We start from the raw sequence: 23,701 nt of genomic DNA on the forward strand, positions 1-23,701 counted from the left end.
CAGGCTGGGGGGACGCAAGCCGTTGGGAGGGGACACAGCCGGGACAGCTGACCCCAAATGACCAAAGGCGTATTCCGTGCCGTATGGCGTCGTAAAGTACATAAAGCTGGGGGAAGAAGAAGGAAGGGGGAGGGGGACGTTCGGCATGATGGCTTTTGTCTTCCCAAGTCACCGTTACACGTGACGGAGCCCGGCCGTCCAGGGGATGGCCAAACACCCGCCTGTGACGGGAAGCAGTGAGCGAATTCCTTGTTTTTTGCGTGCCTGGCTTTTGCTTTACCTGGGAAACTGTCTTTGTCTCAACCCGTGAGTTTTCTTACTTTAACCCTTCCCATTCCCTCTCCCATCACACCAGGGGAGTGCGGAGCGAGCGGCCGCGTGGGGCTTAGTTGCCGTCAGGGGCTAAAGCAGGAGAGCGATGCTCTTTGGGGGGTCCTTTTCCCAGCGGTGTTGGAGGCTGTGGGTGGCAGGGCACGCAGCGGTTGGCAGGTAAGTGAAGTTCTGCCCCTGATTTATTTGCCAAAATCCTGTGCTTGGCAGGGACCATCCGTCCTTGCTGCGCCTCGGGCCCAGCCTGGTGTTGCGGCGCCGTGTCCTGCCCTGACAGGGTCTCCGGCTTGAGACGTGCGTGGGGGCCACGGCGCAGTCCCCGCTGCTCTGCCGTGCGTCCCCGGTCTGGCACGAGCAGGGGGTTCCCCCCCGGATACCTCTCTCCATTGTGGCCCACTTGCTTGGACGACGTACAACAGGCTGGGAGAGCTGGGGGGGTTCAGCCTGGAGAAGAGAAGGCTCCGGGGAGACCTTCCAGCCCCTTCCAGTCCCTCAAGGGGCTCCAGGAAAGCTGGGGAGGGACTCTGGAGCAGGGAGGGGAGCCATGGGACGAGGGGGAAGGGTTTTCCACTGACAGAGGGGAGACTGAGATGAGATGTGAGGCAGAAATTGTTGGCTGTGAGGGGGGTGAGCCCCTGGCCCAGGTTGCCCAGAGAAGCTGTGGCTGCCCCATCCCTGGAGGGGTTCAAGGCCAGGTTGGACGGGGCTTGGAGCAACCTGGGCTGGTGGGAGGTGTCCCTGCCCGGGGCAGGGGGTGGCGCTGGGGGGGCTTTGAGGTCCCTTCCCCACCCAAACCAGTCTGTGACTGTGTGCGTGATCTTCACTGAAGGGGCACCTTTCACTCGCCCCTGACAGCAGTGGCCTCCAGAGGCTGAGGGCTTGTGTCCTTTCCCCAGTCGCCTTGTCAATGCCCCCTTCCCTGGGCAGGGGTCCCAGCTGCCTGGCTTCCCTGCCCTCGAATTCCAGGCTACTGGCCCCGTTATCCCGGCGTCGGAGCAGCCGGGGGACAATGTGATCACCCGGATGGTGGCTGAAATCTTTCTGCCTCTCCCGCAGCTCGCTCAGGGAGAGGGATCGGGTGATGACCTCTGGTTCTGCCTCTTCCTCCTGTCCCCACGGTGGCCCTTGGTTCATCATCACCCCTCCCTGAGGGAACTGATTCCTTGGGGTGTTTCTGCTTCTGTACAGGGGCGACTGACACCGGCGCGGGCTGGTCCCCTGGTTCAGCCACAGTGGCTGTCGCGGGGGTTGCAGTAGCCACAGTGGCTGTCGCGGGGGTTGCAGTAGCCGCAGTGGCTGTCGCGGGGGTTGCAGTAGCCACAGTGTCTGTCGGGGGGGTTGCAGTAGCCGCAGTGTCTGTCGGGGGGGTTGCAGTAGCCACAGTGTCTGTCGGGAGGGTTGCAGCAGCCGCAGTGTCTGTCGGGGGGGTTGCAGTAGCCACAGTGTCTGTCGGGGGGGTTGCAGCAGCCGCAGTGGCTGTCGCGGGGGTTGCAGTAGCCACAGTGTCTGTCGGGGGGGTTGCAGCAGCCGCAGTGTCTGTCGTGGGGGTTGCAGTAGCCACAGTGGCTGTCGCGGGGGTTGCAGTAGCCGCAGTGTCTGTCGTGGGGGTTGCAGTAGCCGCAGTGGCTGTCGCGGGGGTTGCAGTAGCCGCAGTGGCTGTCGCGGGTGTTGCAGTAGCTGCAGTGGCTGTCGTGGGGGTGGCAGTAGCCGCAGTGGCTGTCGTGGGGGTGGCAGTAGCCGCAGTGGCTGTCGGGGGGGTTGCAGTAGCCGCAGTGTTTGTTGGGGGAGTTGCAGTAGCCACAGGGTTTGTTGCAGGGGTTGCAGTAGCCGCAGTGGCTGTCGGGGGGGTTGCAGTAGCCGCAGTGTCTATCGCGGGGGTTGCAGTAGCCGCAGTGGCTGTCGCGGGGGTTGCAGTAGCCGCAGTGGCTGTCGGGGGGGTTGCAGTAGCTGCAGTGGCTGTCGGGGGGGTTGCAGTAGCCGCAGTGTCTGTCGGGGGGGTTGCAGTAGCTGCAGTGGCTGTCGGGGGGGTTGCAGTAGCCACAGTGTCTATCGCGGTGGTTGCAGTAGCCGCAGTTTCTGTCGCGGGTGTTGCAGTAGCCGCAGTGGCTGTCGGGGGGGTTGCAGTAGCCGCAGTGGCTGTCGGGGGGGTTGCAGCAGCCACAGTGTCTATCGCGGGGGTTGCAGTAGCCGCAGTGGCTGTCGGGGGGGTTGCAGTAGCCGCAGTGTCTGTCGGGGGGGTTGCAGTAGCTGCAGTGGCTGTCGGGGGGGTTGCAGTAGCCACAGTGTCTATCGCGGTGGTTGCAGTAGCCGCAGTGGCTGTCGGGGGGGTTGCAGTAGCCGCAGTGTCTATCGCGGGGGTTGCAGTAGCTGCAGTGGCTGTCGTGGGGGTTGCAGTAGCCGCAGTGTCTATCGCGGGGGTTGCAGTAGCCGCAGTGGCTGTCGGGGGGGTTGCAGCAGCCACAGTGTCTATCGCGGGGGTTGCAGTAGCCGCAGTGGCTGTCGGGGGGGTTGCAGTAGCCGCAGTGTCTGTCGGGGGGGTTGCAGTAGCTGCAGTGGCTGTCGGGGGGGTTGCAGTAGCCACAGTGTCTATCGCGGTGGTTGCAGTAGCCGCAGTGGCTGTCGGGGGGGTTGCAGTAGCCGCAGTGTCTATCGCGGGGGTTGCAGTAGCTGCAGTGGCTGTCGTGGGGGTTGCAGTAGCCGCAGTGTCTATCGCGGGGGTTGCAGTAGCCGCAGTGGCTGTCGGGGGGGTTGCAGTAGCCGCAGTGTCTATCGCGGGGGTTGCAGTAGCTGCAGTGGCTGTCGTGGGGGTTGCAGTAGCTGCAGTGTCTGTCGGGGGGGTTGCAGTAGCCGCAGTGTCTGTCGGGGGGGTTGCAGTAGCCGCAGTGTCTATCGCAGGGGTTGCAGTAGCCGCAGTGGCTGTCGTGGGGGTTGCAGTAGCCGCAGGCTGGTTTGGTCTGTTTTCCCTCTCTTTCCCCTGCGGGTGCTGCACAATGTCGAGCAGCGTTTGGTAAATATTGGCCAGGGCCCCCCCGGGGCCGTGAGCTGTGCCTCTCTGGAACAGCCACGGCCTTTCCCTTTCAAATATTCCACCATTTTATCAGAGTCGTGCCGTTGTTCGGGGGTGAAGTCCCAGAGCACGGGGAGTGAGGAGTTCCCTGGATCCCTGCCCATGCTGTCCCTCGTGCAGTGCCGCCCCTGACGATCCAGCCTCGGGGCACAGCTCTGGATGGTGGTCTTAAATAGTTGTGTAACCCCAAACAAGACCCGAAGCCCATTCAGGAGACACAGCAGGGGGATCGTGCTGGTTTGAGCACCCCAAGGACAAACAAAGTTCTGAAAAGCCGTTGTACCTGGCCCGGAGGAGGAAAGGGAGGCGAAAGATCTGGGGAAAGCATCGCCCCCTGTTTCCCACCTAGATTGGGTGCGATCGTTAATAAATCCCGAGAGGTGGCTTCCCAGGCGCGCAGAGGACGGCGATGCCGCATACAAACACCCACGTAACTGCCCGAACAGCGCTGTTATCGCGTCGTACGTCGACGTTACACAGGACAGCAAAATGACAACCCCGATGCCTCTCCCTGATAAACAGCGTTCAGGGAACACACGGAGCACGAGCACACTAACGGACCCCCAAGTGCACTAACGGACCCCCGCTCACCCACCGAGCCCAAAGCCCAGGCGGCTCCTGGGCTGCCATTCCTGCCCCCCTCCCAGCCAGTGTAAGCGCGGCCACCCACCCCACACCCCTGTGGCTAGTTCGGGTCAGCCAACCCAGCCGTGTCCCGGCCCAGCTCCTTGGGAAAATTAACCCCATCCCCGCTGGGACCGGGACAGCGGGGAGCGAAGGTGCCGTTGTGTCGCCTGATGGGGCTGGAGGGTGACCCGGACACCCACGAGTAGGTGTTTGCACGCGGGTGCCCGGGGAGCCACCGCAGTCACTGGGGAGCTGCCACCGTTCAGTTGCCCGCGCCTGGGTGTTTAATGCCACTTGGGGCGCGTGAGGGTGTCGGTGCTACCCAGGGGTGGCACGGGGGTACAAGCAGGTGCCCCACGTTCTCCTGGAAACGGACCCAGGGTCAGACGGGTCCTCGGCACGACCACCCTCTCCCTGTCCCAGCAGCGCAGGGCACCCACATCCCTGTGCGTGGGGGCATGGGGGGCACCCACGTCCCCGTGAGTGGAGCTTGTGGCGTTATGAGTAAGTTTTGATATTTGTCGGTTTTGGAGTCCCGCAAAGGGCTTTGTCTGAGACAGTTCAACGTTCGTTCTGTGCTGAAAGCGTTTATCTGCTTGTTCCTGCAGTGTTTTGGCTAAACAGGACTGTCAGGACTCCCTCCTTCTGCTTCAACCTTGAGGATCTCCACCAACGACGAGGTTCACCCAAGAGATAAGGGGACACGAGCATTTTTAACCTCTTATGTACCAGTTCCCACGGAGCCGCCACCGCAGTCGCTGGGGGGCTGTAATTGCAGTCACGGGGGGAGCAGCTGCACCGCTCAATTGCCCTCGCCTGGGTTTTCAATGCCACGTGGGCTGCCCTGGGGGTGTCCGAGCTGCCCAGGGATGGCACGGGGGCACAGGCAGGTGCTCTGCATCCTCCAGGAGAGGAACCCAGGGCCAGGCGTGTCCTGGGCACGGCCACCCTCTGCCGGCAGCGCCGGCGGGGAGCGGGGCTCTGCCAGCTGCCGGGACAGCAGGGACTTCAAATGAGGCGGGAGGCAGGGCCGGCCCCTGGCCCGGGAGATGCGCCTGGCCCCGCTCCTCAGCGCTGGAGTCCGGGACACGGGGGCTCCGCGCTCCCACACCACCCGAGGTGCCAGAGCTCGGCTGGAAACAGGCCGGGTTGGCACCGCTGGCCACGCTGCCGGCACCACGCTGTCCCCGAGAGCTGTGCGGGTTGTCGTGCCGTGGGGTCTGGCGTACGGACCCTCCTTTGCTCATCTGCTGCCTCTTCATGCTTTAGTGTCTGTCGTGGTTTAACCCCGTCCGGCAACGAAGCAGCACCCGGCCCCCGACTCGCTGCCCTCCCAGAGGGACGGGGGGAATGGGAAGGGTAAAAGTGAGAAAGAAACTCGTGGGTTGAGATAAATAGAGTTTAATAATTAAAAAGAAATAATAATTATGAAAATAAAATTGTAAGGAAAAGATAAAGAAAAAAAAAAAAAACAGCGAGAGGAAAATAAAATCCAAGAAAATAAATTGATGCACGTTGTCCTGGTTTGAGGTAAAACAGAACCAATTTTCCTTTCGGTAATTTTACTTTTCAGATAAGTCGCCTCTAACTCACGGCTGTTTCTGAAATTAATCGCATGTTTTTCAGGCAGTTTCTGCGCTAGCACTGATAAGGCCTGATGTTTACAGTGAATACCAAGGAATGGTATGCGGAGAGGCTCTTGCTTATACTTATTGCTATAACAACCAAGGTCAGCTCGCTGTTATGTGCCGCGGCTGAGGGTCGGCAGCGGAGAAGCGCAGAGGGGTCGCACCTGCGGGGAGGAGCAGACGGGGCAGGTGACCCCAAACTGCCCCACGGGGTATTCCAGCCCACCCGCATCACGCTCACTACAAAAGCTGAGGGACGAAAGGATCGGCCTCTTTCTTTCACGGCTGGTGTCCCGGGAGGACTCTGTCTGTTCCGCTGCCTTTGATCCCGATCCGTGCATTCCTGACTCCAGATCTGGAATCCAGCTCCTGTCCATCACTGGGTCCATTCTGGGACTTCCCCAGTGCCTGCCGGTGACGCGATCGACATCCCGGGAGCTTGATACTGGTACGTATATATTGTATATATTTCATTATTTTCTTCTTTTTAATATTATTCCCTTTTCTTCTTATTATTAATGTTCCATTAAAGTAGCTTTAGTTTTCTTTTTCAACCCATCAGTCTCCCTCCCTTATTTTCTCTCCCTTCTCTTCTGGGAAGGGAGAGAGAGATCGAAAGGGAGCGTCTGTCCTTCATTTAGTGGCCACTCCGGCCCCAGCCGCGACAGAGATGAAAACAGTTGCTCACCACCAACCGACCGATGCCCAGCCAGTCCCCAGCGGCTGCCCCCCCCCTTCTCCCCCCCAGTTTTGTGGCTGCGCACGACGCCCCGTGCTCTGGGATATCCCTTGGTCGAGGGGCTCAGCTGTCCCGGCTGCGTCCCCCCCCCAGCTCCTTGTGCCCCCCAGGCTGCTCGCTGGCGGGAGGGCTGAGGAGCAGAAGAGCCCTTGGCGCTGTGCGAGCGCTGCTGGGCGATAACGAACACGTCCCGGGGTGATGGACGCCGTTTGCAGCACAAACCCGAAACGCGGCCCCGTCCCAGCTGCCGAGGAGGAACTGGACTCTGTCCCAGCCACAGCCGGGCCATTATCCCCCGGGGCCATCGCCAGCCTGCGGGGACGGGGAGCAGAGTGCGGCCCCCCCCAGGACCACGCCTGCGTGGCCGACCCCGAGGGGCCGTCGCCAGCCTCCGAGGATGCCGCTCCGCCGGCAAGGACTGGGGGAAGCGGGGACAGCTGAGTCGTGGTCCTGGCGCTGGTGGTCCCCAGCACAGACAGCGCCCCCCAGTCCTGCATGCAGCCCCCCCCCCCCCCACCCCCCAGAGGAGTTACCCCCAGCGCTGCCGCCCAAAGACACCAGGGCACCCGCATCCCTGTGGGTGGGGGTTGTGGCAGGTGCAACCCCCCCCCCCCCCCCCCCCCGGATAGCACCAAAACCACTCCAAAACCTAGAAGTTGCAGTTTGGGGTTTGGGCCACCCAACCTACACGGCACCAAGGAGAAGGAAGTAAAGGCCCCTCTGCCAACGAGGACAAACGTGACCAGAGACCAGATTCCACGAGGTCATAAATGGAGCCCCACCGGAGGGCAAGTGGAGTTGGTCCTCCTGGGAGCAGCAGGTCTGCAGCTGGGGACCTTCACCCTGGGTCTGGACCTGCCCCACAGAAATTCGCCAAGTGGTCACCGAGCCGCTTCCCGTCACTTCTCAGCAGCCCTGGCTCACCGGGGAGGTCCCAGTTGACTGGAGGTTAGCAAGTGTGACGCCCATCTACAAGAAGGGCCACAGGGAGGACCTGGGGAATTCCAGGCCCCTCAGCCTGACCTCAGCGCAGGGGAAGGTTATGGAGCAGGTCATCTTGAGTGTCCTCACGCATCGCGTATGGGGCGACCAGGTGATCAGGCCCAGTCAGCATGGGTTCGTGAAAGGCAGGTCCTGCTTGACAAACCTGATCTCCTTCTATGGTTACCCCCTCAGTGGGTGAGGGAAAGGCTGTGGATGTTGTTTACCTGGACGTTAGTGAAGCCTTTGACACCGTTTCCCACAGCATTCTCCTGGAGAACCTGGCTGCTCGTGGCTTGGACAGGAGCGCTCTTCGCTGGGTAAAAAACTGGCTGGGGAGCTGTGCCCAGAGAGCGGTGGGGAACGGAGCTCGATCCAGTTGGTGGCCAGTTACAGCGGTGTTCCCCAGGGCTCGGCGTCGGGGCCAGTTCTCTTTAACATCTCTATCAACGACCCGGGCAGGGGTTGGTAGAATTGACTGAGTGCAGCCTCAGTCAGTTTGTAGACAACACCAGGCTGGGCGGTAGGTGTTGTAGGTGTTGTAGGTGTTGTAGGTGTTGTAGACAACACTGCTGGAGGGTAGGAAGGTTCTAACGAGGGATCTGGACAGACTGGATCAATGGGCCGAGGCCAACGGTGTGAGGGTCAACAGGGACAAGTGCCGGGTCCTGCTCTTGGGTCACCCCAACCCCATGGACGCTCCAGGCTGGGGGCAGGGTGGCTGGAGAGCTGCCCGGTGGAAAAGGACCTGGGCGTGGTGGTCGACAGCGGCTGAATATGAGCCAGCAGCGTGCCCGGGTGGCCAAGAAGGCCACCAGCATCCTGGTTTGTACTGGGAATTGTGTGGCCAGCAGGAGCGGGGCAGTGATGGTCCCCGTGTCCTGGGCACTGGTGAGGCCCCACCTCGAGGGTCGTGTCCAGTTTTGGGCCCCTCACGCCAAGAAAGACACGTGGAGCATGTCCGGAGAAGGGCACGGGAGCTGGTGAGGGGTCTGGAGCAGGAGTCTTGTGAGGAGCGGCTGAGGGAGCTGGGGGTGTTCAGCCTGGAGAAAAGGGGGCTGAGGGGAGACCTTCTCGCTCTCCACAGCTCCCTGAAAGGAGGGGGTAGCCAGGGGGGGTCGGTCTCTTCTCCCAAGGAACAGGCCATGGGACAAGAGGAAACGGCCTCAAGTTGTGCCAGGGGAGGTTTAGGATGGATATTAGGACAAATTTCTTCCCCAAAAGGGTTGTGGAGCGTTGGAAGAGGCTGCCCAGGGCAGCGGGGGAGTCGCCATCCCTGGGGGGATTTAAAAGCCGGGCAGACGCGGTGCCGAGGGACGTGGGGTAGTGGTGGGCTCGGCAGGGCTGGGCTAACGGTTGGACTCCATGGTCTAAAACGTCTCTCCCAACCAAAACGATTCTATGGTTCTGTGAGTCTACGAACTCCTGCAGGCTGAGAGCCCGCGTCTTATTTAGTGAGTGACCGCACGTTTTGGGTCGGCATTGGTAAAGCTTAGAGAAAACTTGAGTCGGGCGAGTAGCGCTGATTCCGTTTATCATCTTGACCGGTGTCTGGCAGCACCCGCATCCCCGCGGGTGGGGTCATCGGGGGGGGGCACCCGCAGCCTTGCAGCGGGGGGCGAGGGGGGCACCCGCATCCCACAGCCGGGGGGGGCACGGGAGGAACCCCCCTCCCAGCCTTTGGGGCGCGGGGGGGGGGGGCACCCGCCTCTGCGGGGTTTGGGGCGTGAGGGGAGCACCCGCAGCCCCGCGGGAGGGCGGCGGGGGGCGCCCGCCCCCCCGTGCCGAGCCGAGCCGAGCCGAGCCGAACCGGGCCGAGCCGAGCCGAGCCGAGCCGAGCCGGGCCGGGCCGAGCCGAGCCGAGCCGGGCCGAACCGGGCCGAGCCGAGCCGAGCCGAGCCGAGCCGAGCGGGGCCGAGCCGAGCCGAGCCGGGCCGAGCCGAGCCGAGCCGAGCCGGGCCGAGCCGGGCCGAGCCGAGCCGAGCCGAGCCGGGCCGAGCCGAGCCGGGCCGAGCCGAGCCGAGCCGAACCGGGCCGAGCCGAACCGGGCCGAGCCGAGCCGAGCCGAGCCGGGCCGAGCCGAGCCGAGCCGGGCCGGGCCGAGCGGGGCCGAGCGGGGCGGAGCGGCAGGACTACACCTCCCGTGCTGCCCCGGCGGCGGGCGGCCCTCCCGGGCTGAGGCGGCGGGCGCCTGCCGGGGCCGCCTCTCTCCGTGCCCGCGGCCCGGCCGGGCTGGCGGCGCGGCCCCGGCGCAGGTAGGGGCGGGGGGCGGCGGCTGCCGCGGGGTCCCCCGGCTGGGACCCCGGGAGGGGACCCCGGCCCCGACGGCCTCTGCCCTCCGCCGGCCGCCCCGCAGCCCCGACGGACCCCCCGCCCCCGCCCCGGAGCCCGGCGCTTCCCGGGTGCGGCTCCCCCCCGTCTCCCTGGTGCTCCCCCAGTGCCCGGTGCTCGCCGCCGCCCGGCCTTTCCCTGTCTACCCGCGGGGCCCCTGTGCCAACACGGACGCGCTGCTCCGTGTCCCACCGCCCGCACCCCCCGGATCCGGCCCTGCCGACACCGGCGCTGGGAAGGGCTCGGCTCAGCCCGGGCCAGGTACTGAGACCCCCCCGGGGCAGCCCCGCGCATCGTCCCGCTGCTCTTCTTGGGGACTGCAGGCCGATTTCTGTGCTGTCAGGAACTTCCAGAAATCCTATTTCCGTTGCTATTTCTCACCTTTGCACCGAGCCGGGTGCCACTGTGGGGGACGCTCTTTGGGGGGTCCTTTTCCCGGGGGGGTGGGAGGCTGTGGGTGGAAGGGCAGGCAGCGGCTGGCAGGTAAGTGAAGTTCTGCCCCTCATTTCTTCCTGCAAACGCTGTGCTTGGCAGGGAGCGTCCGTCCTCGCTGCGCCGGTGCGGCTGGTGCCGGGCGGGCATCTGCTGCGGAACGCGGAGCATCCCACCTGCATCTCCCCGGAGAAGGCTTTGTGCGGGCCTCCGTCTCCCCGTGGAGAGCCAGCGGCGCGCCGGGCTCCAGGCTGCTGCGGCAAGGTGGGGGTGAGGGCGAGGGGGCGCCCGCCCCGGCGCTCCCCATCAACCCGTCTGCTCGCCCTGCTCTGCCCTTGCTGAGGTTGTGCAGAGCTGCAGCCGTGGCAGCCCGCGCGCTCCCCACGCGCCCCGGCTGCGGGGACGCCAGGGGCTGGCGTTGCCGCGGTTGGTGGCGTGGGGCAGCAGCGGCAGGATTTGGGCAGAGGCGCTGGGCGAGTGTGCGGGGGAAGGCGCTGAGGCGGGCGTGCTTCTTGCCGCAGATGTCGGTGACGTTCGAGGACGTGGCCATCTACTTCTGCCCCGAGGAGTGGGCCGAGCTGGCGGGCTGGCAGCGGCGGCTCTACCGGGAGGTGATGCTGGAGAACTACCAGGCGGTGGCCTGGCTGGGTGAGGACTGTGTGCGGTGCCGCCGGGCTGGGGTGGAGCTGGAATCGCCCTCTCGAGCTGAGCTGGAGCCCTTGAAAGCCAAAGGCCAGCTGTTGGTGTTGCTGCCCGAGCGCTGCCCGAGCGGTTGGGATTGCAGGTTTTCCCCTGCCCGGCAGCCTCCTGTGGAGAGCGGTGCTGGGAGAGAGAGTGGGCTGGAGTGGTGTTGAGGAGAGCGGAGAGGAATGGCAGAGAGCGGAGTAGAATAAAGCTGACGATGGCGTTGGAGGCGCAGGGCAGGGGGGTGCGAAGGCGTGTGCGGGCAGGGTGAGGAGAGAGGAGCGGAGCGGGGGCAGATGCTGGGCCTGTGGGCAGGGGGAGCCGGTGCCGCTGTGCCGGCAGTGCGGGAGAGGGTGCTTCTCTCTCTTGCCCGCACAGGCTGGTGCGCCGTCAAGCCGGAGATCATCTGCAAGATGGAGCGAGAAGAGACGCCGTGTGTGCCAGAGTGCCCTGGGGCGCGGCGGAGGCACCGCAGCCCTGAGCCAGGTGGGTACCAGGCGGCTGCGTGGGAGCTTGGGGGGTTCCGGCAGCACCATCCCCTTGGCCCCGGCTGCTCCGTGCCCCAGGGAGGGTGGGGGGCTGCTGGGCTGCGCGTGCCACTGCCCGTGGGGAGGGGTCCCATGTGTCCATGCCATCCCCGGCAGTGACCCCGACCTCTCCTCCCCAGCAGACGGTGACGTCCCGATGCGGAGGGGGGATGGGGAGGTCCCCAAGGGGCCGCCAGACCCCACCACCCTGCTCCCGGGGATGCCTGAGCGGGGTGGAAGGCAGTCCGGGGGCCTCCCAGCCAAGGTACTGCTGGCTCAGCCACTCCACAGCCCACCAGCCCCCAAGAGACCCCACGCCTGCACCAAGAGTGGGAAGAGCTTTGGCAAGATCCAGGACCTGAAGAAGCACCAGCAGACGCACACGGCGGCACGGCCCTTCTCCTGCCGGCAGTGCGGCCGCCGCTTTCGGCTGAAGCAGTTCCTGGTGTCCCACCAGAAGGTGCACGGTGGGGAGAAGCCCTTCAGCTGTGTTGACTGTGGCAAGTGCTTCGCTCAGAGGGATCGCCTGCTGATCCATCGGCGTGTGCACACCGGCGAGAAGCCCTTCACCTGCAGCCACTGCGGCCACCGCTTCAGGCAGAAGTACCACCTGGTCAGCCACCAGTGGGTCCACACCAGGGAACTCCCATTTGCCTGCACCCGCTGCCCCATGGCCTTTGGGGACAAGCAGATCCTCACCATCCACGAGCGTGGCCACACTGGGGAGCGCCCCTTCCGCTGCGACCGCTGCCCCAAGGCCTTTAGGCGCAAGCAGGCCCTCACCGTCCACCAGCGGGTCCACACCGGGGAGCGTCCATTTGCCTGCCCCCGCTGCCCCAAGGCCTTCAAGGATAAGACAGCCCTCACCACCCACCAGCTGGTCCACACCGAGGAGCGCCCCTTCGCCTGTGACCGCTGCCCCAAGGCCTTCAAGGACAAAAAGACCCTCACTGTCCACCAGCGGGTCCACACCGTCGAGTGCCCCTTCGCCTGCCCCCACTGCCCCAAGGCCTTCAAGGACAAGAAGTCCCTCACCATCCACCAGTGGGTCCATACTGGGGAGCACCCCTTTGCCTGCGCCAACTGCCCCAAGGCCTTCAAGGACAAGAGGACCCTCACCATCCACCAGCGGGTTCACAGCGGGGAGCGCCCCTTCGCCTGCGCCCACTGCCCCATGGCCTTCAAGAAGAAGAAGACCCTCAGAGTCCACCAGCTGGTCCACAGCGTAGAGCGCCCATATGCCTGCCCCTCCTGCCCCAAGGCCTTCAAGCAGAAGCAGGCCCTCACCGTCCACCAGCGGGTGCACACCGGGGAGCGCCCCTTCGCCTGCGCCCACTGCCCCAAGGCCTTCAAGCAGAAGCAGGCCCTCACTGTCCACCAGCGGGTGCACAACGGGGAGCGCCCCTTCCTCTGCGCCCACTGCCCCAAGACGTTCAAGCAGAAGCAGGCCCTCACCATCCACCAACGCATCCACCTCGGGGAGCGCCCCTTCGCCTGCCCCCACTGCCCCAAGGCCTTCAGGGACAAGCAGATCCTCACCATCCACCAGCGGGTCCACACCGGGGAGCGCCCCTTCGCCTGCCCCCACTGCCCCAAGGCCTTCAAGCACAGGAGCGCCTTCACCGTCCACCAGCGCATCCACACCGGTCACAAGCCCTACAAGTGCAGCGAGTGCGGCAAGACCTATGTCTGGAAGAACGGCCTGAGTCGCCACCAGCAGAAGCACCAGGGACCGCCGGCAGCGCCAGAGTGTGGCCAGCAGGAGGAGGGGGTCCGGCCGCAGCCGGGGGGACAGGCGGAGGCCCAGCCCTTCCACTGTGACGCCTGTGAGAAGCAGTTTCAGGACGAAGGCACCATGCTGGCTCACCAGTGCACCCCCAGCACCCCCAGCCTGCGACCGCCTCCGCCACCCGGCACCCCTGAAACTCCTGTTCCGGGGCCCGCAGCTCGTCCTGGCTCGCCGCCCCTCTCCGTGGACGCTGTGAGTCTGAGGTGGGAGCTGCAGCACCCCTCGTCCCTCCTGCTCGGGCTGTTGTTGCCACCTCCACCTCGCCCTGGCACCCAGCCGCCTGCCGGCCAGGCCGCCCGTGACCAGGGGCCTTCTCGGGAGTCGGGGCAGACGGAGGGTGAGCGCTGGGCGTCCGAAAGGCAACCCCCCCGCCCCGGGTTCAGCATCTGCCTTTTGCAGGAGGGTGTGCAGGAAGGAACGGCTTCGGGTTTGTCCTGAGGAGGAAAGCGGTGCCCGGGAGCTTGCCTGCTGCGGGGAGCAGAGACCGGCGCGGAGCATCACGCGCGTTTGAGGATGCGCAGCAGCCACGGCTGGGAGCCACCTCCATCAAACGCCTGCACTGGCGTTAGTTAAATAATAAGCATTTTGTCTTACACTTCTTAAAGCAGTGTTCACACCTGTAGAACAGCTTTTGGGGAAGAACCGCGCAAGCGGCGTGGGCCGGCGCGTTACTGCGAGTATCGCGGTTTAGCCCCAGCCAGCAATAAATAACCACGTGCTCTTTCTTTCACCTCCCCACCTGCCATTGGCGGGATCGGGGGAGAGTTGGAAGAAAAAGGCGAAACTCGTGGCCTGAGTTTAGCAGAACAGCAAAGGGAAAAGCAGAGGAACATCAATAATACTGATAGAGGAATACACAAAACCCGATTAGTGAACAGCTGCTCCCCAGCGGAGATTCCTGCCCGCCCGCCCCGGTATCGAATATCCCAAATTCTCCAAAGCTGTTGTGCCCGGCCAGAAGGAGAAAAGGGAGGCAAAAAAAAAAAAAACAGGGGGAAAGTATCCCCCCCACCCTGTTTCCCGCCTGGATTGGGTGCCATTATTAATAAATTCCGAGAGGTGGCGGCGGGGACCTGCCATCGCAGGCACCAGAGAAGTGCCGCATCTTTCAGTTGCCCCCCCTGAGTGTTTAAGGCCACCTGGGGTGCCTGGGGGTGCCAGAAGTGCTCAGGGATGGCCCGGGGGCACAGCCAGGTGTCCCGCATCCCCGCGGAGAGGGACCCAGGGCCAGGCGGGTCCTGGGCATGGCCACCCTCTCCCTCTCCCGGCAGGGCAGGGCACCCACATACCTGTGGGTGGGGGCGTTGAGCCACCCCATCCCCCTGAGTGGGTCATCTGGGTGGCACCCGCATCCCTGCACTGCGGGGGGGAGCACCCACGTCCCACAGCTGGAGGGGGCAGCCACATCCCCACAGCTGGGTGTGGCGGGTCCCTAAATCGCTGGTGTTGGGGGGGTGGGTGTGGGGGGGTGGGTGCACACGCATGCCCGCAGTTGAGGGTATGGGGGGGAGCACCCCCATCTCCACAGCTGGGGTTATGGGGGGAACACCTGCGTCACTGCAGGAAGGCACCTGCATCCCACAGCTGGGGGGGGGGGGCCCGCGCACCACCGCTGAGGAAGGCACGGAAAGGCACCAACATGCCCACAGCTGTTTGGGGGGGGCACCCACACGGCCACTGGGGTTGGGGGGAGCACCCACACCCTACATGTAGTGGCGTAGTGCTGTGTTTGGGATTTGGGATGGGAACGGCGTGATAGCGCACTGGTGGTTTGGGTTGTCCCCAAGCAATCGGGGCCTTTTCTGCTCCTCACACCACCCCACCAGCGAGCGGGCTGGGGGTGCGCGGGAACGTGGGAGGAGACACAGCCAGGACAGCTGACCGCAAATGACCGGAGGAATATTCCATGCCGTATGACGTCACGCTCAGCGTATGAAATGGGAAGAAGAAGAAGGAAAGCGGGGACATTCGGAGTCGTGGAGTTTGCCTTCCCAAGTAACCGTTACGCGCGGTGGAGCCCTGCTTTCCTGGACGTGGCTGAACACCCGCCTGACGAGGGGAAGCAGGGAGTTAATTCCCTGTTTTGCTTTGCTTCTATCCGTGGCTTTTGCTCTACCTGCTCCGGCAGGGGGTGGGACTAGATGATCTCCAGAGGTCCCTTCCAACCCTATGATTCTATGATTCTATGATTAAACTGTCTTTATCTCTACCCACGAGTTTTTCCTCACTTTTAGTCTTCCAATTCTCCTCCCCATCCCACTGGGGGAGAACTGCGTGAGTGGCTGCGTGGTTGTAGCTGCCGGCTGGGGTCAAACCGCGACAGTCTGAAACGCTGCATGTCTCCTGCTGCAGGAGTATCGCTGCTGCCAGACCTCGTCATCAATCGAGCAAATGCTGTAACATCAAAAACCCATTCCTTTTGAGGACCCTAGCCAAGGCTCTTAAGAACTGCACATGAATTCTTTACACCGAGGGTGGTGAGATGCTGGCCCAGGTTGCCCAGAGAGGGGGTGGAGGCCCCATCCCTGGAGACATTCAAGGCCAGGCTGGACGAGGCTCTGAGCGACCTGATCTAGTCGAAGATGTCCCTGCTTTAAAGGACTAGATGGCCTTTAGAGGTCCCTTCCGACCCAACACATTCTATGATTCTATGATTAATTCTCTGCATTCCCAGAGAGTCGAGTGCCTCAACTGCTTTGTGTCTGACGCTGTTGCAGATACTGCGTCCCACCAGCACACAGCAGAGGCGGGAATGCAGGAGACCAAGACCAGGAGAATACGAACTATTCAATAAGCTTCACTCAGGACTAAAATTTTGCTTCTTGAGAGCACGTCAGTCACTAATTTGTCCACCGCTACCTGCAGTTAATGGGTGGGAGGACAGCTTAGGTCAACATAAAACGGATTTCCTTGTGTGCCTTTGAGAATGGGTTTGTTTAACAAACTGGGAGAGAAAGCTGTGCTAACTGGTCAAGACAAAAGCATATGCTCATGTGACCGTAAAATACTGTCAGCAGGGGAGAGACCTGCCTGGCTGGAGTGAGGGAGAGGGAGCGATGGGGAGCGTCCTGGTTCGGGGTGGAGCAGAGTCAACTTCTGCTCCGCGAGAGGCTCCTGCTTATACTCGTTACTGTGGTAATTAGGGGCAGCTGATTGCCACAGGCCAGGGAACTGCTGGAGAGGGGACAGCAAAGGGCCACCGAGATGCTGAGGGGCTGGAACACCTCTCTGATGGAGAAAGGCTGAGGGATTTGGGGCTCTTCAGGCTGGAAAAAAGACGGCTGAGGGGGATCTTATCAACGCTGATAAATACTGAAAGGGGGGGTGTCGGGAGGATGGGGCCAGGCTCTTCTCAGTGGTGCCCGGGGACAGGACAAGGGGTAACGGGCACAAACTTGACCATGGGAAGTTCCACCTCAACACGAGGAGGAACTTCTTTCCCCTGAGGGTGGCAGAGCCCTGGCACAGGCTGCCCAGAGAGGTGGGGGAGTCTCCGTCTCTGGAGACATCCCAACCCCGCCTGGACGCGTTCCTGTGCCACCTGCTGTGGGTGACCCTGCTCTGGCCGGGGGTGGGACGGGATGGGCTCCAGAGGGCCCTTCCAACCCTACGATCCTGTGATTCTGTGCCTGGGTTGTTTACCCCATGGAGGGGTCACACCTGTGGGGAGGAGGGGACGGGTTGGTGAACAAAACTGACCAATGCAGTGTCCCAGCCCAGCTGCCATGCTCAGTATAAAAGCTGAGGGAGCAAAGGGTCTGGGCTTCTTCTTCGCTGTCTGCTTTTTCAGTGGCTTTCTCTCTTCAGTGCCTGACAGCTGAGGGGGACCCTGTCAGTTCATCTACCTTTGATCCCGATCCGTGTGTTCTTGAAGGTAGAACTAGAATCCATTTCCTACTCGTCACTGAGTCCCCTCTAGAACTTCCCCAGTGCCAGCCCATGCCATCTCCCTGGGAGCTTGATATGGTTTTGTATATGTTTATATCTATTGCATCTATTTCATTTTTTCCTCTTTGGTTTTATTATCAGTTTTTCATTAAAGTAGCTTAGTTTTTTATAAACTCATAAATCTCTTTCTCTGTCTTCTTCCTCTGTCCTTGGAGCGAGAGGTGGGGGAGAGCGTCTGTGGGCTTGTCATTGGCCAACCTGACCCAAACCGCGACAGGTTTGTTTGCGCCCGATGTGGGGCGTGAGCTTCCAGCTTGCCCAGGGAATGTTGTTCCTCCGCGAAATGCTGGATCGTGCCCTTAGAGAGCTTCCTTTGACGTTAATAGGCGCGACGTTGCCGAACTTACTGAATACGTTGCGTGGTTTTCTGGCTCTTTGTGTTCGTATGCGGTGGTTGCAAGGGGCTATTTTTGTACGGGTTGGCATCCAGGTGTATGATACGGTGACTTGGATAACGGCTGTACCTGCATATTTTGGGCATCACGTGATGGATTCTGTTGCCGATTACGCTTTTGGTTTCACCCGGGGAAGGCTTATCTTGCCCTTTCATGCTTGTGCCAAAGAGCCAGGGGATGGAAACCTTCTGGGCTCTTTAGAAAATGAACGTACATCCCTGTACGCGCGCCCCTTCCCACATCCCTCCTGTGCCTTCACACGGGGATCCTGCCACTCTGGGAGCAGAGACACGTTCTCTGTCACCTTCCTGCCCACGGGCTTTCCTTTAAAGTCACTCGCTCAGCCTGTCCCTGGATCAGCGCAGTGTCCCCGAAGGCTGCGGCCACCCTTGCCAAGGAAACTGTCCCCTGCTGATGGGGGTTACTACTTTGGTACCTCTGTCTTTCTGGACACCTTGGCCCCCAGACCACCCCTCTCCCCACTGCTTTGGAACCCAGCTCCGTATAGGACCTGCTGGCACATCAGTGCTATTCCAGTACCTTGAAATGCAGGATGTGCAGGACCCGCAGCAAGAGGGAGGTGATTGTCCCCCCGTACTCAGCACTGGTGAGGCCACACCTTGAGTATTGTGTCCGGCTCTGGGCACCTCAATACGAGAGAGGTCTCGAGGTGCTGGAGCGAGCGCAGAGGAGGGCAACGAAGCTGGTGAAGGGCCTGGAGAATAAATCTGATGAGGAGCGACTGAAGGAGCTGGGACTGTTTAGTGTGAGGAAGAGGAGGCTGAGGGGAGACCTCATCGCTCTCTACAACTCCTTGAAAGGCCGTTGTAGAGAGGTTGGCGCCAGTCTCTTCTCACAGGTAATTAGCGCTAGAACAAGAGGGAATGGCTTCAAGCTGCAGCAGGGGAGGTTTAGACCAGACATTAGGAAAAAATTCTTTACGGAAAGAGTGGTCGGACATGGGAACAGGCTGCCCAGGGAGGTGGTGGAGTCGCCATCCCTGGATGTGTTTAGGAGTGGTTTAGATGCGGTGTTGGGGGATGTGGTGCAGGGGAGAACTCTGTAGAGTGGGGTTGATGGTTGGACTCGATGATCCCAAGGGTCTTTTCCAACCTAAATGATTCTATGATAATCGTTAAATCCTTCTCTGTGAAGGATTTGCGAAATATGAGGAAGTACTTAAGTCATCAAGAAGAGGAGACACTTATCCCCTGGTTGCTTTGGGATAATGGAGCTCATTCCATAGATTTAGGTGGTGGAAAAGCCGGGCAGTTGGGGAAACCTGGCCAAAGATGGAGTCTGGGAGAAAAACAAACACTCTCGGTCTCTGGAAGCGACTGCCGGCAGCTGCAAAGGGCAGGTATCCCTTTAAGGACGACATCGAATGCTGCCCAAGCAAACGGACGGGCATGGAAGAAGGTCTCAAGTACCTGAGGGAACTGGGGGTTCGAGAGAATTTATGGTGACCGGCAAGTGACCTTAAAGTACCGTTAGCAGGTAAGAGACCTGCCTCGCTTGAGCCAAGGAGAGGGGATGGACACAGAGAGGAGGCTCCTCCTCGGAAACAGATTGCTGGGAACAGCAATAATAAAGAAAAGGAAGAGCCAGGAAAACTAGTTCTCTACGGCTACGACAGCCAGAGGAGAACCATCATCTTGCCTGACCCGCTCTGGGGCAGGTTATCCTCTGCGGATGCTGGAAGGGTGCATTCCTCTAAGAGAACCTGCACAAATGCCGAAGGAGTGGTGCAGAGAGGACTCACCAGCCAACTCGCCACCTCCTAATGTCCGATTCCTTCCACAGATTCCCTGCCCTATCCAAGCCGGCACTGAAGGACAAGTGAGGAAAGATAGAAGTTACTCGAGAGAAATTGCAAACGGGGGCTGGGAGGGGGGAAGGTACTGACTGAACGCTGAAGCGAAAAAGCAAACAAAAAATCCTACACCAGGTTCCCCACAAGAGCTAGTTACAGTAAACATTGAAGCAATAAACCCTCTTTTTTTTTTTGTTTTTCCAACCTTGACTATGTAAAAATCCAAGAGAAATGACAGAGGATTAAGGAGAACATCAAAGACGCTGCCTTTACCTTATTTCTAGGAAGCACTGGCGTTTTGATCCGGAGTCCAGTCCAGATACCTCAGAAAGCAGACTCAAAAATGCTTCGGATTATCTTTGAAAAAAACAGAAATTTTGAATTAATGCACTGTAAGAATAAAATAAAAAAAAAGAAAATCTAAGTGGTATTCAGGTAGCTCTTGGAACAGGGAAGGAATTTGACTCAGCCGACATGTCCAAGGCTTAGGTGAAAAGACTGTGACGTGAAAAAGGTGCAAACAACCCATCACTCTCCCATTGCTAAGGTATTCCCAGGTCAAAACTCTTCTATGAAGCAGGTTAACAGAGAAGCCCTTGACATTAAAAAAATTGAATAACAACAGCAACAAAAACCCAAAAGCACACCTACAGAACGCCCAAACAAAACCAAAGAACGGGCAGCTAGAGCGGGATGTCTCACCTGCTTCGACAAGGGGGAAGGAAGGAAGGAAGGAAGAAAGAAGCGTAGAGGTCTACGGAATTGTGGAAAATCTCATCGAGCACGGTGGAGGCAGGGACAGAGGACAGCACGGGAACAGCTACATCAAGAGCAGAAAACCCATCTAAGGCTGCTGCCGTTTTCTGCGCCGTCTGGTTCATCAGCCCCTTCCCTGCTCTCGAAGGCCAGGCGTCCTGCTTGGCTTTCAAGCTCTACAAGTGCAAAGTCGGGCAGAGAAGCGAGTCAGCTGAGGGAAGCGCTTCCCCTGCGGAGAAGTTTCTCTGAAGAAGACAGAGTGGGACAGTAAAAAGTCTGATTTACAGAATGTTTGTTGTGGGGTGATGGGAGTAATCTAAATCTCCGCTCTGTCCCGTGAAAACACGTAAAACCACTTTTCTACATCCCAAAGGGGTGGCAGGAAACAAAGGCGTTTTCAGTGTGTTATTTCCCCAGGAGGAGGGTGGAGAGAATACTTAAAAGTACTCTCCCAGATTCCAAATCTGCTTTAAATAGGTGGCAGTAAAAACCAACCAAACAAAAAAGGCAAAAAAAAAAAAACCAAACCCACAAACAAACAAAAAGCCCCCCAAAACCCTCTGCAGGTCATTAAAAAACCCCCTCTGGTACCCACTAGGAAGTTAGAAGTTCTCTTTCCATCCATTTCCAGGAGTAACTTTTCAAGATTACTCACCCCATAGCACAAACAAATAAGGGTATTCCCGATGTAAACGGATTTACAACTATTTCAACAGCTTTGTCTAGAATCCTTTCTGCGGTGGGGGAAGCCCAGGGACTACTTGTCAGCTCTCTTCTCTCTGGTAAGGAGAGGTATTCTCAGCTCGTTAAGTGTAACCACCACCTCAAGGTTTTACGTTGGCTGGTTGTTCAGTTTCTATCTTTGGTCCCAGCAAACGTTATTTTTACAGTTTGTTTACAGAATCACTTTGAATGAGCGTTGGCTTGCCTAAACGGCTTCCCTAGAGGGCAACGAAGATGACGGAGGGACTGGAGCATCTCCCTGATGAGGGAAGGCTGAGAGAGCTGGGACTCTTCAGCCTGGAGAAGAGAAGGCTGAGGGGAGACCTTATTAACGTTGGCAAGTACCTAAAGGGTGGGTTGAAGGAGGATGGAGCCAGACTCTTTTCGGTGGTTCCCAGTGACAGGACGAGGGGTAACGGGCACAAGCTGGAACACAGGAAGTTCCCATCAAATATGAGGAAAAACTTCTTTACGGTGAGGGCGACAGAGCCCTGGGACAGGCTGCCCAGGGAGGGTGTGGGGTCCCCTTCTCTGGAGACTTTCAAGCCCCACCTGGACGCAGCCCTGAGTGATGTGCTCTGGGCAATCCTGCTTTAGCAGGGGGGTGGGACGAGGTGATCTCTAGAGGTCCCTTCCAGCTCTGAAAAATCCCGTGATTCCATAAACGTCCTTCTCCCAGGTGATTTTATAAAGGCTTCCAAAATTCAAAACCAAGTTAAGCAGCTGTATAATTGCCATTACAGCTATATATAATTGCCGACTGTCGAATATTCCGAGCATCCCAAAGGCTGGCATCTAAACCAGCACACAGCACGACGCAGCAGAGCCTGGAGCTGCCCCCCCTCCGTCCTCAGCGCAGGTAAAAAGGTGGCCTTGAAAGAACAAAAACGTTCATCGCGCAGTTCAGGTTGAGACATCGCAGACGGTACCTAACCTTGAATAGGATGTGAAACGAAGCGTGTGTCTTACCTGTTCTTTTGGGCACTGAAGGGCACTGGAAAAATGGGTGTCCCTACAGGGAAGAGAAAGAATCGATCAGGGGACACGAGTCTTAGAGGATTCAGCTAAGGAACGAAGGCCACAGCGTGGTGCGTGGGGGGACATTAATGCATCCCCAGTGGATCCCCTGGTTCCAATAAAGCCGGGGAGTGAAAGAACAGATTTCCTGATGGATAGTGGAGCAACTCATTGGGTAGCGACTGGTTGTAAAGGACCCTTAAGTAAAACTGCAATCCCAACTCTTGGGGCAACAGCAAAGAGCTCTGTGGCCATTCTTGCAACCTAGGGAGTACAACTGGAGGCACTAAGTTGACTCGTGAGTGTCCCTACGTGCCGGAACGCCCCCTTCCGTTACTAGGACGAGATTTGTTCCGTCAAACGAATGCCCGAGTAACCTTTTCTGAGAACTCTGTGCAGCTGCACATCCCTCGTGAGACGGCTTGGGAGGCTCCAATCCGCTTGCTGACGGATGAGACTTTGGAGGAGCCTGAGAACAACATCCCAGCTACGGTACTGAACGTGGTAATCCCTTTGGCGTGGGCTGCAAAGAAACCAGGTAAAGCAAAAACTGTAACCCCAATTAAAATCGAACTTAGACCAGGGGTAAAGCCGGTGGGGGTAAATCAACACCCTGTTAGACGGGAAGCCCGCAAAGGTCTGGAGCCCTTGATAAATACTTTTATAGAGTACGGACTACTTGGAGAACGCCAACCTGAATTGAATATTGCTGTTTTACCAGTGAAGAAACTCGCTCTCAAGAGTATAGACTAGGACAGGGTTTCAGAGCCACCCCCCAAGTACCTGTGGCTATACACCCTGCTGTGCCGAATGCTTACACCCTGCTGGCCTCCGGATCTGAAACAAATGCTTATTTACTGTTCTGGACTTGAAAGAGCCTTTCTTTTGTGTTCCAGAACAATCTGCCTTTGAATGGGAAAGTTCCATGATGGGAAGAAAGGCGGAGTTGGGCTGGACTGGGCTCCCTCAGGGATTCAAAGCCAGCCCTGCCCTGGTGGGTACCTGTTGGCAAAGGAATCAGAGCAATGGGGAAGTGCTAATTACAAGGTGTGGTGGTCACACGCACAGCGTGAGGAAGGAATCGGAGTAACGCTGTTGCAGCAGGTAGGGGATCTACTAATAGGAGCTGCTGCAGAAAAGACCTGCATTGAAGCCACCACCAGTTCAGTAAATTGTTCAGGTTTATCGGGTTACAGAGTCTCTAAGAAGGCGGCCCAGGTAGCAAACGGGGAAGTTGGGTATCTGGGTTTCAACGTACCGAAGCACTCAGAGAAGAGAGAAAAGCGGCTGCATGCAGGGTGGCAGTGCCAAAAACTGAGACGCAACTGAAGGCATGTTTGAGGATGGCTGGATTTTGTCGGGTTTGGATCCCAAAGTTTGTGCTAATAACTAAATCGCTATACAACGCCATCAAAGGACCCGGAGAATTCTTAGAATGGACCCTGGAGTGCTGGAGACGCTTTGACGAAAGAAAGACGCAGCTGATGGAAGCCCCATCCCAAGGCCTCCCAGACATGGCAAAGCCCTTCCAACTGTGTGACCGCAAAAGACAGCAGGTGGGCTCCGGAGTGGTGACCCAAACGCTTGGAAGTTGGGAGAGACCAGTGGCTTCCTTTTCAAAGCACCTTGATGAGGTAAGTAAAGGCTGGCCTGCGTGCCTCTGCACCGTGGCGGCTGCGGCTTTGCTGATTCAAGAAGCACGAAAACTCCCCTTGGGGCAGCCTAGAGCGGCGTTGGTCCCACATGCAGCGGCGTCCGTTCTAAATAAGAAGGGACATCTCTGGATTTCTCCCAGCCGATTGGGAAAATACCAGGCCATTTCCGTGAATGCGGCAGATGTAACTGAAGGTGGTGTCCAGATGACATCCAGCCGCTCGGTGACCCACAGCTGAACGAGAACCTTTGCCGCAGATT

General features: G+C 59.5%; 2 protein-coding genes across 3 annotated transcripts in view; one reads left to right on the forward strand and one right to left on the reverse strand.

The window, feature by feature from the left end:
- The window catches only part of LOC128904794 (uncharacterized), a 137,243-nt gene that overhangs the window by 87,687 nt on the left and 25,855 nt on the right, over positions 1-23,701 (reverse strand). The window lies entirely within an intron of this gene.
- Positions 4,077-15,344, forward strand: LOC128904778 (zinc finger protein 260-like). Of its 2 annotated transcripts, XM_054189478.1 has the most exons (7): positions 4,078-4,528; positions 4,633-6,100; positions 10,238-10,399; positions 10,657-10,783; positions 11,198-11,305; positions 11,487-13,338; positions 13,535-15,344. In XM_054189478.1, exons 4-7 carry the CDS (start codon positions 10,657-10,659, stop codon positions 13,644-13,646), a joined length of 2,199 nt encoding a protein of 732 aa, XP_054045453.1. In that variant the 5' UTR covers positions 4,078-4,528; positions 4,633-6,100; positions 10,238-10,399; the 3' UTR covers positions 13,647-15,344. The 2 variants fall into 2 exon arrangements, with proteins under 2 accessions (XP_054045452.1, XP_054045453.1); XM_054189477.1 differs by having other exon boundaries at positions 4,077-4,528; positions 11,487-13,739.

The sequence above is a fragment of the Rissa tridactyla genome, chromosome 2 (genome assembly GCF_028500815.1).
Source record: "Rissa tridactyla isolate bRisTri1 chromosome 2, bRisTri1.patW.cur.20221130, whole genome shotgun sequence".
Taxonomy (NCBI): domain Eukaryota; kingdom Metazoa; phylum Chordata; class Aves; order Charadriiformes; family Laridae; genus Rissa; species Rissa tridactyla.